The sequence below is a fragment of the Rhinolophus sinicus genome, chromosome 2, assembly GCF_057876585.1.
Source record: "Rhinolophus sinicus isolate RSI-liver-muscle chromosome 2, RSI-T2T, whole genome shotgun sequence".
NCBI classification, from domain to species: domain Eukaryota; kingdom Metazoa; phylum Chordata; class Mammalia; order Chiroptera; family Rhinolophidae; genus Rhinolophus; species Rhinolophus sinicus.
The window spans coordinates 68,522,932-68,537,035 of NC_142502.1; the positions used below are offsets into that span (position 1 = coordinate 68,522,932).

General features: G+C 40.6%; 1 protein-coding gene across 5 annotated transcripts in view; it reads right to left on the bottom strand.

Moving 5' to 3' along the window:
• Window positions 1–14,104, bottom strand: part of BCKDHB (branched chain keto acid dehydrogenase E1 subunit beta) — a 219,477-nt gene that overhangs the window by 198,163 nt on the left and 7,210 nt on the right. For all 5 annotated transcript variants that reach the window (XM_019729566.3, XM_074333225.2, XM_019729567.3 and 2 more), the window contains exon 2: window positions 938–1,015. In XM_019729566.3, coding sequence (XP_019585125.1) covers window positions 938–1,015 — 78 coding nt within the window. The remainder of the gene's footprint in view (window positions 1–937; window positions 1,016–14,104) is intronic.

Below are 14,104 nucleotides of genomic sequence, written 5' to 3' on the forward strand. Positions count from 1 at the left end.
AACTGGCCCTTCTCTACTCATCTAGAGCAATCATTCTCAGACAGCATTCAAAGCAATGCAGGGTCTAATTATCCATTAGTCTAGCTCTCACTTCCTCCTAAAAGATAACTTGTTTTTCACTACATCTTAAACTAGAGATTCTCAAGTAGAAACCCAAGGTATTATATATATAACATGGGTGCCATGTGTCAACGTTGCCCAAGCAGTAGTTCACCATAATCAGAAGTGTCTGGACGCTGATGGTAACCACTTTGAGCACCTCTTGTAATTGCAGAAGTCAAATGTGATTTGTATTCATCTTACGTTATTGGTATATATTGACTATTACAATTTTAATACAGTTTTCCTTTCTTAAAATGTGTATACTTTTTTTGGCACCCTCTGTATGTAGCACATATGCTGTATGTTTTCTAAATTTGTTGTATGTTTATATATGTTTATATGAAGTAAAGCCAATTAAATTAAGAATACAGCAGGACAGCTGTTTTTATATCAATAATTTAATTGGTAAAATAAAGGTTAAATTACTTATAAAGTTATTCCCCCAAAAAATCTTACAAGATGACAATGAATCCTAAAGGGAAGTACAGAATCAAATCTTGATTTTATAAATACAAAGCTGAATGAAGTAGTATTTTCCATTTTTTCTATATGCTAGGAGTACACAGTAAGTAATAATCCAGAAGATATTAATATCAGAACCACACATACTAACATGATGATGTTAGATATACATGAGAACTAACTTGCAATGAGTGGATCAAAAAACAAAAAAAAGTGTTAATAATTTAATTTTGTAACCATAATCATTTGGTCAGGTCTTTTATGCATTTAAGGTAGATATAATGTTAACCACTGAGCTCTAGACAAATATTTCCAACAAATCTTCCACGCTGAAGTAGCACAGCCACCCCAATCAAGCACAAAGGAAGTTTACCTGCAGTAGGATCTTTGGCCAGTGAGTTATCCAAGGCACTTGTTACTGCTTGGAAAAGATTCATTTTCTGAGTTTGCCCTGTGAAAACAATTTTTTTTTTAAGTAACATTTCATACATTAAAAAATATATAAAAATAACCCATTTCTTAACAGTTGATTACAACTTGATTAATCAAGGTACAAAGGTATAGAATATGTGAATTTATTGGATTATGTACAATGATGATGGCTCTGTGGAAGATACGAAAGCAACACAGACTTCAAGAGTTTTGTTGATGAGGCAAAATTTACATATATTAAACAATTTAAAAAGAGTACAAAAAAAGAAGGAATATAATCAAATGACCAAATGTATATAGACAATAAATAAAAGTTCTAGAAAATCAGAAAAGGGAACCATCCCGAGTAAGAGTGGTCTAGGAAGATCCCCTAACGGGTGTTAGAAACATAAGCTATAAAAAATGCACATGACCGGTGGAATGTGTTAAATATGCCAATGAAAGCAAATGGTCATGGGCCATAAAACAATGAGGAAGGCAACCTTAAACTTTAGTACCCAGAACTGCTGGTATCTGGAGAATACTAGAATGCCCTGCCTAACTAAGCACATCAGACTTGGTTCTTCCTATTATCTCACTGCTCAAGTCAGAATCTCTGCACGCCAACCTCTGTCTCCCTACATGGGTTACTGGGCGGGTTAAATGGAACAGTGTATGTAACCTCTTAGAACAACGCCTACCACAGTGAGTGCTGAATAAATATTAGCTATTCGTTGTTAGATTCTGGACTTTGTCTGTGTCCTTCATCTTGACCTGGGCCTTATTCTAAAGGGAATAAAGCTTTATTTGATAAAGTTCCAGATGTTGAAATTCAGAAACATCATGGCTTTAAAAGTATGATTGAAGCCTCAATGCTGCCCAGTGCCTGCAGTCATCCTAGAGCTTTAGGTCAACTCCTCTCCAAAAGCACTGCTCAGAACGGAGAAAGGCTTCTGCCTGGATCTTCTCTGATCCACAGACACAGTCTTCAGACCCACTCCTGACCCATATGCACTGATGCTCACTTTAACCCATAGCCACGCTGACATCAAATCCTTTCAAAACCTGCCGCTTACCCTGACCACTGCCCTATCTAACCTCTGTGCTGCTCAGTAGCCTGGTGTATCCCAAAGCCAAGGGCTAATTCCCAGGGTAGGTCACAACAGCTGCTGCTATTGCCTTTGACCTTCTGGCGGTGAGACAGCGGCCGCTCTTTTCTCCTGGAGCCCCATCTTCTTCCTAAGACTCCATGGCAAACTCTGACCTTTGACATCTTAAATCTTCCATTATCTACTGACAACCGGGCTACTGATTCTCTGCCTGCTCTGGCTTCAGACGTCTCTCTGGACCCATAACACTGCTGAATGCCTAGGCTTCAGGTCTTGGCAATCCCCTCTCAGATCTGCCCTGCTGTGTTCTGAGCGCAGAATAAAGGCCTATTTCTACTCTTATTTCTGGTGGGGATCACAGGAATTTATTCAAGAAAATCACTTATGTTCGACCACTTATGTCAAAAGAAACACAATCACACATGTTCATGATCACGTCATAATTTATTTTTCTTTAGGCTACGGCTATATCACTTAATAGATATTTTCCTTAAATTCTTCTCCAGTCTATAAAAACTCTTTAAATTGTTTAAGAGTGTCCAACATCAGATGTAATAGTTTAGGGTAAACCTTTTTCCCAACCACCATGATATTCATAGTCTTTTTCTTATTTCATATATTTCCTAAAGTAAGATTTTTGTCTATTAGGATTTTCATAGTCAAGAACCTAGGGAGAAGGAAAATGCCTTAACATCTAATCTGGTATTTATGTCAGGTCTGCTGACCATTAGAATTAAAACTGAATGTCCCCGAGATATCTTATTTCACTACTGCTCAACAAATGTTCAGTAGACTTTAATAATAAAAATTATACAAAGTTAATCTGAAAAGTATTGCCTGATAACCACAAAGAATTTACTCATATTGAAAATAATTTACAAGTAAGGGCATTTAAAGGTCATATTTCCATGTGAGTGTATAAACTTTTACTCCTGAACACTTGTTTTCAAATATATTCAAAATTTTAGGGTTCTAGATTAACTATTATTCTACTAGATGCTTTTAAAAGTTTTAAATGACAATTTTTAATACAGTAACATCTACTTTTGATTCTTTTAAAGTTGCAGTATGACTTGTGGATTGGTCAGGAATAAATCACAAGTTATTCACAAGTAAGATCATTTTAAATATTTAATTTCCTTAAAATTACTTATTCTCCTGTAGGTTACACCAAAGACCATTGATAAAATATGCCTGTATTCCCTCATAAGATAAGCACAATTGTAGCACGTCTAACCAAAGCTGTGCCACTGGTAAGACCTGAAAAAAGAAAAAGTGGTCTATGAAAACCACTCAAAAATTACTAAACACAGCTGCCAAATCATACAATGCCAGTGTTTATAAATGGCTGCTAAATTTCAAAACCAGACTGACAACTCTTCTTTTCAAGATTAAAAGTTGTAACAAAACAAACATAAAAATATATACACAGCAGCGCAATTACCCAAATCAAGGACACAAGCTAATGGGTACCCACTGGTAAAACAACTTCATGGTTGGAATTCAGCTGCTCACTTGAAATTGTCCTAAGTAGAGCATCATGAATAACTAGGTCATCATCACTGCTGCAAAGATAACGCGGATGTTGTTGAAATGGAAGGGACACAATAGAACATAGTACCAAGAGGGCAGGGATTCTTATCTGCTTTTGATCAGTGCTATATGCTTGGTGTTTACATCAGACATGTACTGTAGTAGGCACTCAATAAATATTTGTTGAATGAATGGCTTAACAGATAAATACATGCAGCTCTTTCATTAAAGATAAAAAATACACAAAGCAAATTGTTAATCAACCCAGAGAAAGCAATGGGGTAGGAAAAAAGAGCTACCAATGTCACAATTCAAAGACGGACTTAGACTGCAGGCGAAACGGGACAGGGGAGAGGGGTATTGCAATAACAGTCTGATGGAGTTCACTTATTTTGAATAACTATTCAGTAGGCAGTAGTGTTGAAGGGAGAGAGACCTTCCAGAGCACTTGAGACAAAAGGGGTAAATAGGTCCCAAACAGCAGTCTCCAGAAATAAATAAGGACCACAGTAGGACATGTCAAAAGTAAGTGTCTTTGTAGTTAAACCCCGAACAAATAAAAATACACAGCTATGATATGGAAAATTAGAGTTTACTTTCCGAAAACAAGTTTCTGCCAACACTTCTAGCACTGATCCCTCTCTGAGCTGCCTTGTCCTTGCTACACACCTGTGTATCACATATGGCACTTCCTCATCGTATTCCTAAGGAACCATAGCATTTAGCACAATGCCTAACACACACATTACAGTCAGTATATGCCTGTGGAAGCGTGATGATGATGAATGATTTCAGGGGCTTAGTCTGGCATTGTGAAATGGAAAGATGCCTACGGAACTACCTATTTTCCCCAAAAAAAAACCTCCTCCACCCCTCCAGACACCCTATTTTCCAGGAATCTCTTTCTGTGTACCATGTATGAATTCTCTATCCCACTCTAATCCCTATTAAAGAGAGTCCCAACCTCAACTTTATAAAGCAAGTTTCAAGGAGAGTCAAAATATCAGGGACAGAACAGTTTACATTAAAATGTAAATAAAGAATTGATAAGCATAAATGCCTTTTTAAGGTGCCAGTATATACTGCATATCCATGAACAGGAAGAAAGTAAACAGCGCTAGGGTGGAGGTAGAATGAGGGAGTCACCAAAATAGGAGGTCCTAAGAAAGCCTGAAAGTTGAAGAGACTGTGGCTAGGGTCCCTGGGTTCCCCCTGTCAGGGCACTGGGTAACGTTGGTCAAGATATGACAAGCGATGGTACCTCCCTTCCTTTTTCTGGCACCTTCTCTATTCCATCTCTAAATGGTTTTTAAACCCATCTACATGCTTGTGATTCCCAAATGGGTATCTGCAATCCAGATCTCTCCTCAGAGCTCTTGACTTTTATATCCAACAGTCAGCCATTCCTTACTTGGGTGTCTTGGGTTTTTTTAACTCAACAAGCACAAAACTGAACTCTGGAAGTCTATGCCCAAGATGCTACTTTCACATCTTAGCAAACAGCACTACCCTCCACGCAGGTGTCCAAGACAGAAAGCAAGGAGGCATCCTTGAATGTCTTCCTTTTATTCATTACTTGCATCCAATCCGTCACATCCTACTTCAAAATACATTACTTCCAAAATGCAGCTTAAAATCCGGCACTACCATCTCCTATTTCCAGAGTTCATCATCTCTTTCCTGATCCAGAAAACTGCCTTAGTCAGCTCAGGTGACTGCTATAACAAAATACCATAGATTTGGTGCCTTCAACAACAGAAATTTATTTCTCATTGTTCTTTGTAGAGGTTGGGAATTCCAGGACCAAAGTGAGTTGCTGCTGAGGGCCCTCTTCCTGGTTTGCAGAAAACCATTTTCTTGCTGTGTCCTCATATTGTAGGGAAAGAGATATCTCTCTGGGGTCTCTTCTTATAAGGGGTCTAATCCCATTCATGAGGGTTCCACCCTCATGACCTAATTACCTCCCAATGGCCCCATCCCCAAATACTCTCACATTGGGATTTGGGCTCTAACATCATTTGGGAGGGACACAAACATTTCTTCCGTAGTACTGCCTCCTCATTTGTACTCTTTCACCCTTACCCCTCCAAGTCATTCATCAATGCTGTAATGTGAGTCCTAAAAAGCAATTACTCCTTTGCTCAAAGTCCTTAAGAGCCTCTGACTGAACCTGGAATAAAGCCCCATCCTCTCCATGTCCACAGGCCCTGTTTGATCTCATCACTGTCCACCTCTAGTCCCATTCTGCATGACTGTCCCCAAAGCTCACCACTCGAGTGTTCTCTCAGGTCTACCAAACCAAGATCCCTGCCACCTCAGTATGTTCACACAAGCCGATCCCTCTGCCTGGCACCCACTTCACACCTCCGTGAATACTCCTTTTTGATCCCTTTAAAGCTTGGTTAAATGTTACTTCTTCTTAGGGGCTGTCACATCTCTATCACCCTCCTTCCATCAGATGGTGTACAGCAATTAGGATTGATTTAAGTAGGCATTTACTTGCTATTTTTCATCCATTTCCTTCACTAGAATTCAAATTCCCTGAGGACAGGCCCATCTCCATATCCCTAAGCACCTAGCAAAGTTTGGCATCCAGGAGAAAACAAAATGCATAGAATGAATGAATAAACAAGTCTACACATATATACAATGCCTGAAATCAACAGCAGGGAGAGGCCCAGATTTGCTGTTCCTGGAGAGCAACACGGGGTGATGAAGGGAGCAAAGACATGGGCGTATGGCAGGCCTGGCCTGGAATCTGGGATGCTATTTACACACTGTGTGACTTTGGGAAATGTTGTCATGCAGCAGCCTAACCGTCTGTCCCATCGTGCCTACCCCTAAAGAAAGAAGAGTCTCACAGAGACTCTTTCAGGGACTTTGTTTCACACCTTATGTCTCCCTGTTTGGCCCCAAAAGATGGCTGGATAGCCAATGACGGGTAAGATTCTCCACGGGGAGAAAGACCTAAGCCAGGCAGTCACGTGGGGACCACCTGGAGAACTCACGGGGTCGATAGAGGTGGGCACGGCCCCCCACCTTCCCCCGTCTAAGGAGAGCTTCTGCCTATGTGGCTATATTCCTTCCCACAACCTGCTTAGGAAGTGATTCAATGATGTGATAACATCAGTTCTCCTTCTATTCTTATCAATAAGTTTCAGCATAAAGGTTTTCTCCCTGGGGAGGCACATACCACAATTATTAAGACATCCTGGGACTTTCGTTTCTGGCTGCTTGTAGGCACGGGTGATTAGTTTGAATCAGTTTTTTGGTATGATGTATGAGACTCACAGACCGCGGAGAAAACAATGCTACTTCCTGTGTGTACATCAATAAAAGCCACAAGGTGGCCTGATTCGGGGCTCTCAGTCCTTTGAGGCTGTGAGACCCTTGGCCCCTATTGCACACATTTCTTGATTTTTGTTTCTTTTTTAACCCTTTGCCGCCCCTTCTCATTCTCTTACTGCCCGTGTTGCACTGGACATGACATCTGGCGCCCAACATGGGGCTGGAGGAGGGAAGGACGACTACAAGTCGACATTAACCGGTGGAGTCACTGCAAGGACCCCGGGCATCCATCACGACAACTACCTAATAAGGAGGTAGGGAAGGTCCCGGAGAATTTAACCAAGGAAAAGGGGAGTTGGAAAAAAACTTACTAAACCCCTTTGTATGTGAGAGTGTGATTGTGTGAATAATTGATCTTAGCTCCACGGCCTCGGCTACGGAGCTTGTATGGGCTCTAATCTGCAGTTTCATGGTCACATCATAAGGCAAAATGGTGATCCGGTGCTTAGCCAACCAGGCTCGGGGCTTATACAAGTAAACCATAGCCAAGACAGACCTTCAAGTCCCGCGAGGGACGCGGCCAGACAAGCATCAGAGTGAACTTGAAGTAAAAGCTCTTTTCTTTGCTCTTTTCTTTTACTAACATGGGCAATGTTGAGAGTAAATATAGACCTTATATTTGCCTGCTTAAACAACTTAAGAAGGGAAAACATAAAACCTCAGAAAAGAAAGTAGAGGAACTTCTTAAGGTGACTGAAACTCATTGTTTCTGGTTTCCAAACCTTGAAACACTTGATTTAGATCAATGGGAGGAAGTCAGACGAGACCTCCGTAACTTACATTCCAAAGGGGTTTCTTTGCCCAATTCAATCTGGGAAACATGGGAACTAGTTCATTCAGCTTTGGAACCTCTTCAGACAGACTCAGAGGAGGAGATGGAAAGAGAGATAGAGGACCAGATAGGGGAGAGGGAGGATAGAGAAGATGAAGTCCCAAAATCATTATATCCAAACTTGGGAGACTGTTTAAAGGACAATTGTCCTGCTCCCACACGCTTGTCTCATTTACCTTCACCACCGCCTTCCTTTAGGGAACAGATGTGGGGGCCTTCAAGATCAGTAGTGAAAAATAACAATCCTTTTCTTTCCAAAAGTGTACCTCCCACACTAAGAAAGGGCACATGCTCTTCATTATCAGCCACAGAGCATGGCATACGCCAGGCCAGGTTAGAAGGGGATGTAGATGCCTTGGCCTTCCCTGTAGTCATTAGGGAACGCGAAGCCCCTACTGAAGAACACCCTGACGGGATTCAGGAGGCAGTTCATGAACCTTTTTCTTTCAAATTACTCAAAGAATTAAAACAGGCAGTTTTGCAATTTGGACCTACTTCACCTTATACTGTAGGCCTCCTTAGAGGCATTGCTGATGGCAATCGGCTGATTCCTGTAGATTGGAATGCGTTAGCAAAAACCTGTCTGGCCCCTTTTCAATTTTTACAATTCAAAACCTGGTGGATTGATGGTACAGAGACTCAGGGAAGACATAATCAAACTTGTAATCTTGATATCACTCAGTACCAATTATTAGGAAAAGGAGATTGGGTAGATACACAAGATCAATTGGGGATGGAAGACCAAGCTATTGATCAATCAAAACAGATTTGCCTGACGACATGGAAAAAGATAGAGGTGGAAGGCAAAGCTCCATCTTCTTTCCAGAAGATTTTACATGGTCCACAGGAACCTTACTCAGATTTTATCGCTCGCTTACAAGAAGCTATTAACAAACGGGTGACTAATTCTCCAGCAGCAGATATAATTTTACAAATTATGGCTTATGAAAATGCTAATGAGGGTTGTAAACAGGCTATTGGAGCTCAGAAAGGAAAAACTGATGTCATGGGATATCTTCGATTATGCCAGGAGTAGGAACAGAACAATTCAAGGCCACTATGTTGGCTCAGGAAATTACAGGATTTACAAAAGGAAAAAACAGGTTCACAGGCACCTGTTATAATTGTGGAAAAACAGGGCACACTAAAAGGGAGTGCCATAAGAAAATTCTCCACCACAGAATTCCTCTGTTCCCCAGGGTCTTAAACAACCCGGGATTTGCCCTCGATGCAAGAAAGGAAATCATTGGGCATCAGAATGTAAATCATCATATCACAAAGATGGAACACTCCTTAAGGGAAATGGGAGGCAGGGCCAGCCCCAGGCCCAGACAATAACTGGGGCATATGTGAGTCAGGCGATGCCTCAAAATTACCAGGCTGTGCCTCCTCCCCAAAATTATCAGTACAACAATTAACTCCTGCCACCGAGGGAAGTGCTGCAAGAGACATCTGCACAACTCAAGATATTCTGCTGCTTCCAGGGGAAACCCCCTTCGTGTGCCCACGGGAATAATTTGACCAATCCCTCCAAATACAGTCGAACTTCTCCTTGGTCGTTCAAGCTTAACATCAAAAGGAGTTACAGTCCACACTGGCATAATTGATCCAGACTATGAGGGAGAGATTCAAATTATAAGGTCTCTTCCGTTCCCTGGTCAGCTGAAAAGGAGGAATGAGTTGCTCAACTCCTTTTCACCCCCTATCCCCCCCAGGAAAAAAGGGAACACAAAAAAGAGGAACTGGGGGATTTGGAAATACCGGTCTGGCAGGTATTTTTCTAGCAGGAAAAATATCAGGAATCCGTCCAGTTTGTCAAATTGAAATACAAGGTAAAAAATTGAAGGGTCTTTTAAATACAGGAGCTGATGTTCCTATAACTAGCTCTCAGTAATGGCCAGTGAACTGGCAAGTCCAGGAGCCCAACATTAATATCGTTGGGGTGGGCCGAGACTCAGGTTTGTATCAAAGTGTTCGCATTCTTTCTTGCTTCGGATCTGAGGGACAAAAGGGATTTTTACAACCTTATGTTGCTGACATTCCAGTGAATTTATGGGGTCGAGATCTGCTCACTCAATGGGAAGCAGAAATCTGGATATCCCCTGGACAATATAGTCCTCAAAGTCAAAATATGATGAGTCATATGGGCGATCAGCCAGGAAAAGGTTTAGGAAAATTGAATCAGGGAATCACTCAACCTATACAGCACTCCTCTCAACAAGGATGTGAGGGACTGGGATTTAAATCAGAAAATCAGGAGCCTTTTATGTAGGGGCCACTGTTGCAGAACTGTGGACTCTTACAGTTCTTAAATGGATTAATAACAAGCCTCTTTGGATAGGACAGGGTCCCCTCTCAAAAAAAAAAAAAAAAAAAAATTGGAGGCTTTGACAGAATTAGTACAAAACCAATTAGAACAAGATCATACAGAGCCCTCCACTAGTCCATGGAATTCGCCTATGTTTGTGATAAAAGAAAAATCAGAAAAATGGCGAATGTTCACTGATTTGCGAACTATTAATGCTCTAATCGAACCTATGGGTCCTTTACAGCCTGGACTCCCACAACCGTCCATGATTGCTAAAAATTGGCCATTAGTAATAATAGACTTACAGGATTGTTTTTATACTACCTCCTTACATCCTTAAGACTGCCCTAGATTTGCATTTTCAGTACCTTCTATAAATAACAAAAAACCTATCAAAAGATATCAATGGAAAGTTCTTCCACAGGGAATGCTTAATAGCATATATATATAATTTGCCAGTTTTTTGTAGCTCGAGCTGTTTTGCCAGTTAGAGAAAAATTTCCAGATTGTTGTATCATTCACTATATGGATGACATTCTCTGTGCTGCATCTTCTACAGAGATTTTAGCTAATTGTTTTAAGTTACTCCAGGAACAGCTCAAGTCAGAAGGTCTCTGTATTGTTACTGATAAGATTCAAACTACCACCCCTATACAATATCTAGGAGCTATAGTAGATAGACAGACCATCCGGCCTCAAAAAGTACAAATTAGGAAAGATCAAATCTCTACATTAAGTGAATTACAAAAATTATTGGGAGATATTAATTGGCTACGTCCAACTCTGGGAATTCCCACTTGTGCTCTCAGTAATTTATTTGGTCCTTTGCGGGGCCCCCCTCAACTGGATAGCCCCCACATCCTAACTCCTCAAGCCAACAAAGAGTTAGAATCAGTTGGAAAAAAAATTCACTATGCTCAAGTTCAACGTATTGATCCCTTTTTGCCTTCACAAATTTTAATTTTCCCCACTCTACATTCGCCTGTGGCGGTCATTATTCAACAAAATGACCTGGTAGAGTACCTGTTTCTGCCTAACAACTTCGTTAAGTCACTCCCAAGTTATATAAAATTAACCTCAGAACTCATATCACCAGGGTGCTTCATTTAAATGGACAAAGAACCAAGTAAAATAGTAGTTCCTTTCAAAAACAACAAATAACACATTTAAACATTCTTTCTGAATCTTGGCAAACTGCTATTTTTTAATTTTTTGGAGTAACTGACAATCATTATCCAAAAAACAAGTTAGTCCAGTTTCTTCTAAAAACTAAATGATTTTACCTAAAAAGCTTGGACCAACCCCTATTCCACAGGGTATCACAGTTTTCACTGACATATCTAGTAAGGGTAAGGCAGCCATTGTCAGTGAAATGGACCAACAATTCATACAAACTAATTGTGCCTCTACACAAATAGCAGAATTGGTAGCTGTTCTAATTGCTTTAAAAAAATTTTACTGAGCCTTTAAATATTGTTTCTGATTCTGCCTATGTTGTACATACAGTACAAAACATTGAGACGGCGTCTTTATCTTATAATTCAAACCCGTCTCTCCAACTTCTTTTTAATCAACTCCCAACAGGTGGTAAGAAACCGTCATCATCCATTTTTAATTACACATATTCACTCTCATACCCTTTACCAGGACAATTGATGCGTGGCAATGCTATTGCTGATTCATTAGTAGCAAGTGCCCTGGTTACCACGGCAACCCATTTTCATTCTCTGACTCATGTGAATACCGGCGGCCTCTGGGCCCGCTTTCCTATTACTTATAAACAAGCTCAACAGATTGTACAAACCTGTCCAACTTGTCAAATCCTTAATGCCCCACAGGAGTGTCCTGAAGGGGCCAATCCCCGAGGTTTAGTCCCCAATGCTATCTGGCAGATGGATGTGACTCATGCCCCTTCTTTTGTCCATGTTACTGTTGATACTACCTCTGGCTATCTCACCGCCACTGCGCAAACCGGTGAGACCACCAAACACTCCTGACACCATTTACTTACCTGTTTTTCAATCATGGGGCTTCCTCAAGTAATTAAAACAGATAATGGCCCTGCTTATAACAAAATTTACAAAGTTCTGTGAACTGTGGAAAACTAATCACACCACAGGAATTCCTTATAATCCACAAGGCCAAGCCACTGTTGAATGTGCTAATTGTACTTTGAAAAGACAACTTCAAAAACAAAAAGGGGGAGACAGCAAGGATCCGCCACAAGTTCAGCTAGCTAAAGCCATGTTTATTTTAAATGTTTTAAATTATTCTGGCTCCAGCACAGAACCGCACCTTGGGCACACAGCTACTGAAAGACATTTTAACAATCTCTATAGTCCTAAAGCTTTGGAGAATGTGCCCATTTGGTGGAAAGATATCCAAACTAATCAATGGCAGTTAGGAACTTTGTTAACATGGGGACAAGGTTATGCTTGGGTTTCTCCAGGACCAAAAGAATGTCCTTTGTGGGTGCCCAGTCAGTGTACTAAACCATATCATAAACAACACACCGAAGACCAGTCTGACAGTCAACAGCAGGAAGAACCAACAACAGCAGAGCCAGTATAGATGGCTGCAACCATTTACAAGGTCTGAAACATTGAGGACCGTCTACCATGGAGATGTCCTGTGTCACATCTCAGCCTTCCGCTTCTTATCATCAGTCTAACCTGCCACCACCCCCGTTGGCTGTTGTTCCATCACCAGATCCTGGGCCTTATAGTACCTCATGCCAGCCTATTCCTGTAACATCAGTGTCACCATCAATTAAGACACCTGAATCAAGAGCTACTGCACTTCCAACTTGGAGGCAACTGATGAAGTTGTCCCAGGAAGCGGAAAAAAGATTCATCAAAGAAAAAATTCCCAAATCTGATGCCAATATGTTGGTATCCATTATGGCAGTGCTTTCTATTGCAAGTTGCCTTCCATTAAGTGTTAAAGCTGATAATTTTACTTATTGGGCTTATATCCCTAACCCACCATTACTAACCCCTGTGACCTGGCATGATGACCCTCCTTTAATTTATATTAACGATAGTTCCTGATTCCCAGGACGGGAGGGTCAAAGAGGCCCAGAATTTCCTGAAGAAAAAGGCCGAGAATTTACATTCTCCAGCCATACATCTCTAGGGTATCTGTATACCCCTCTTTGTATTGGTCTATTCTTTCATGTGTTTCTTTGATAGATCATGCCTGGGTAATTCCAAGAGGATGAGAAAATGATACATATAAAGATTTGTTTATGATCTCTGGGAAAGGATTTTTAAAACAACAATTAAGTACTCATAGCTTTCCTCCACTTATACCTTCTTGTCTTCAAAATAGTGACATCATTAATAATCAGTCTAGGGTCCACTGGGAAGAGTGCCAAGGGACCATGGACTGTATATTGTTTAACAATAACTATGGAACTGTGATTGACTGGGGCCTTTATGGGGCTTCAATTAACAGCTGTTCACGATTAATGTGTACTGGACATAGATCTCTGAGTGACTTGTTGTCTGGAGATGGATATCCAAGAATCGTTAAATCAACATATAATGTCCCCATCTCTTGGAGGGATAGGGCTCTTGCTCCTCCTCAACTAAAAATGATTAAACCCATCTGAGGCCCATTTCAAAAGACCATATGGAAAGTAGTCTTGAGTCTTGGACAAAATCAGATATGGAAAGGTAATAGTTCCCAAAAAGAAATAAATCTATACACTTTCCGGCTTCAAAAAACAAAAACATTTTATTTACAAACATGTCTCAAGACTCCTTTTGTATTCCTAGTAGGAACTATTATTGTTGATCAAACCTCAAAATTAGTTAAATGTTCTCAATGTCGATTGTATACCTGTATTAATTCTTCCATTTATAATGCCTCCAGTGATAATATTGTGACTTAAAAAAAAAGACGGGGGCTATGGCTCCCTGTTCAGGCCATGCGGGTGTGGGAAGGTTCCCCCACAGTCCATATTATTCTTCAATTTTTTCATCAGATCTTACATAG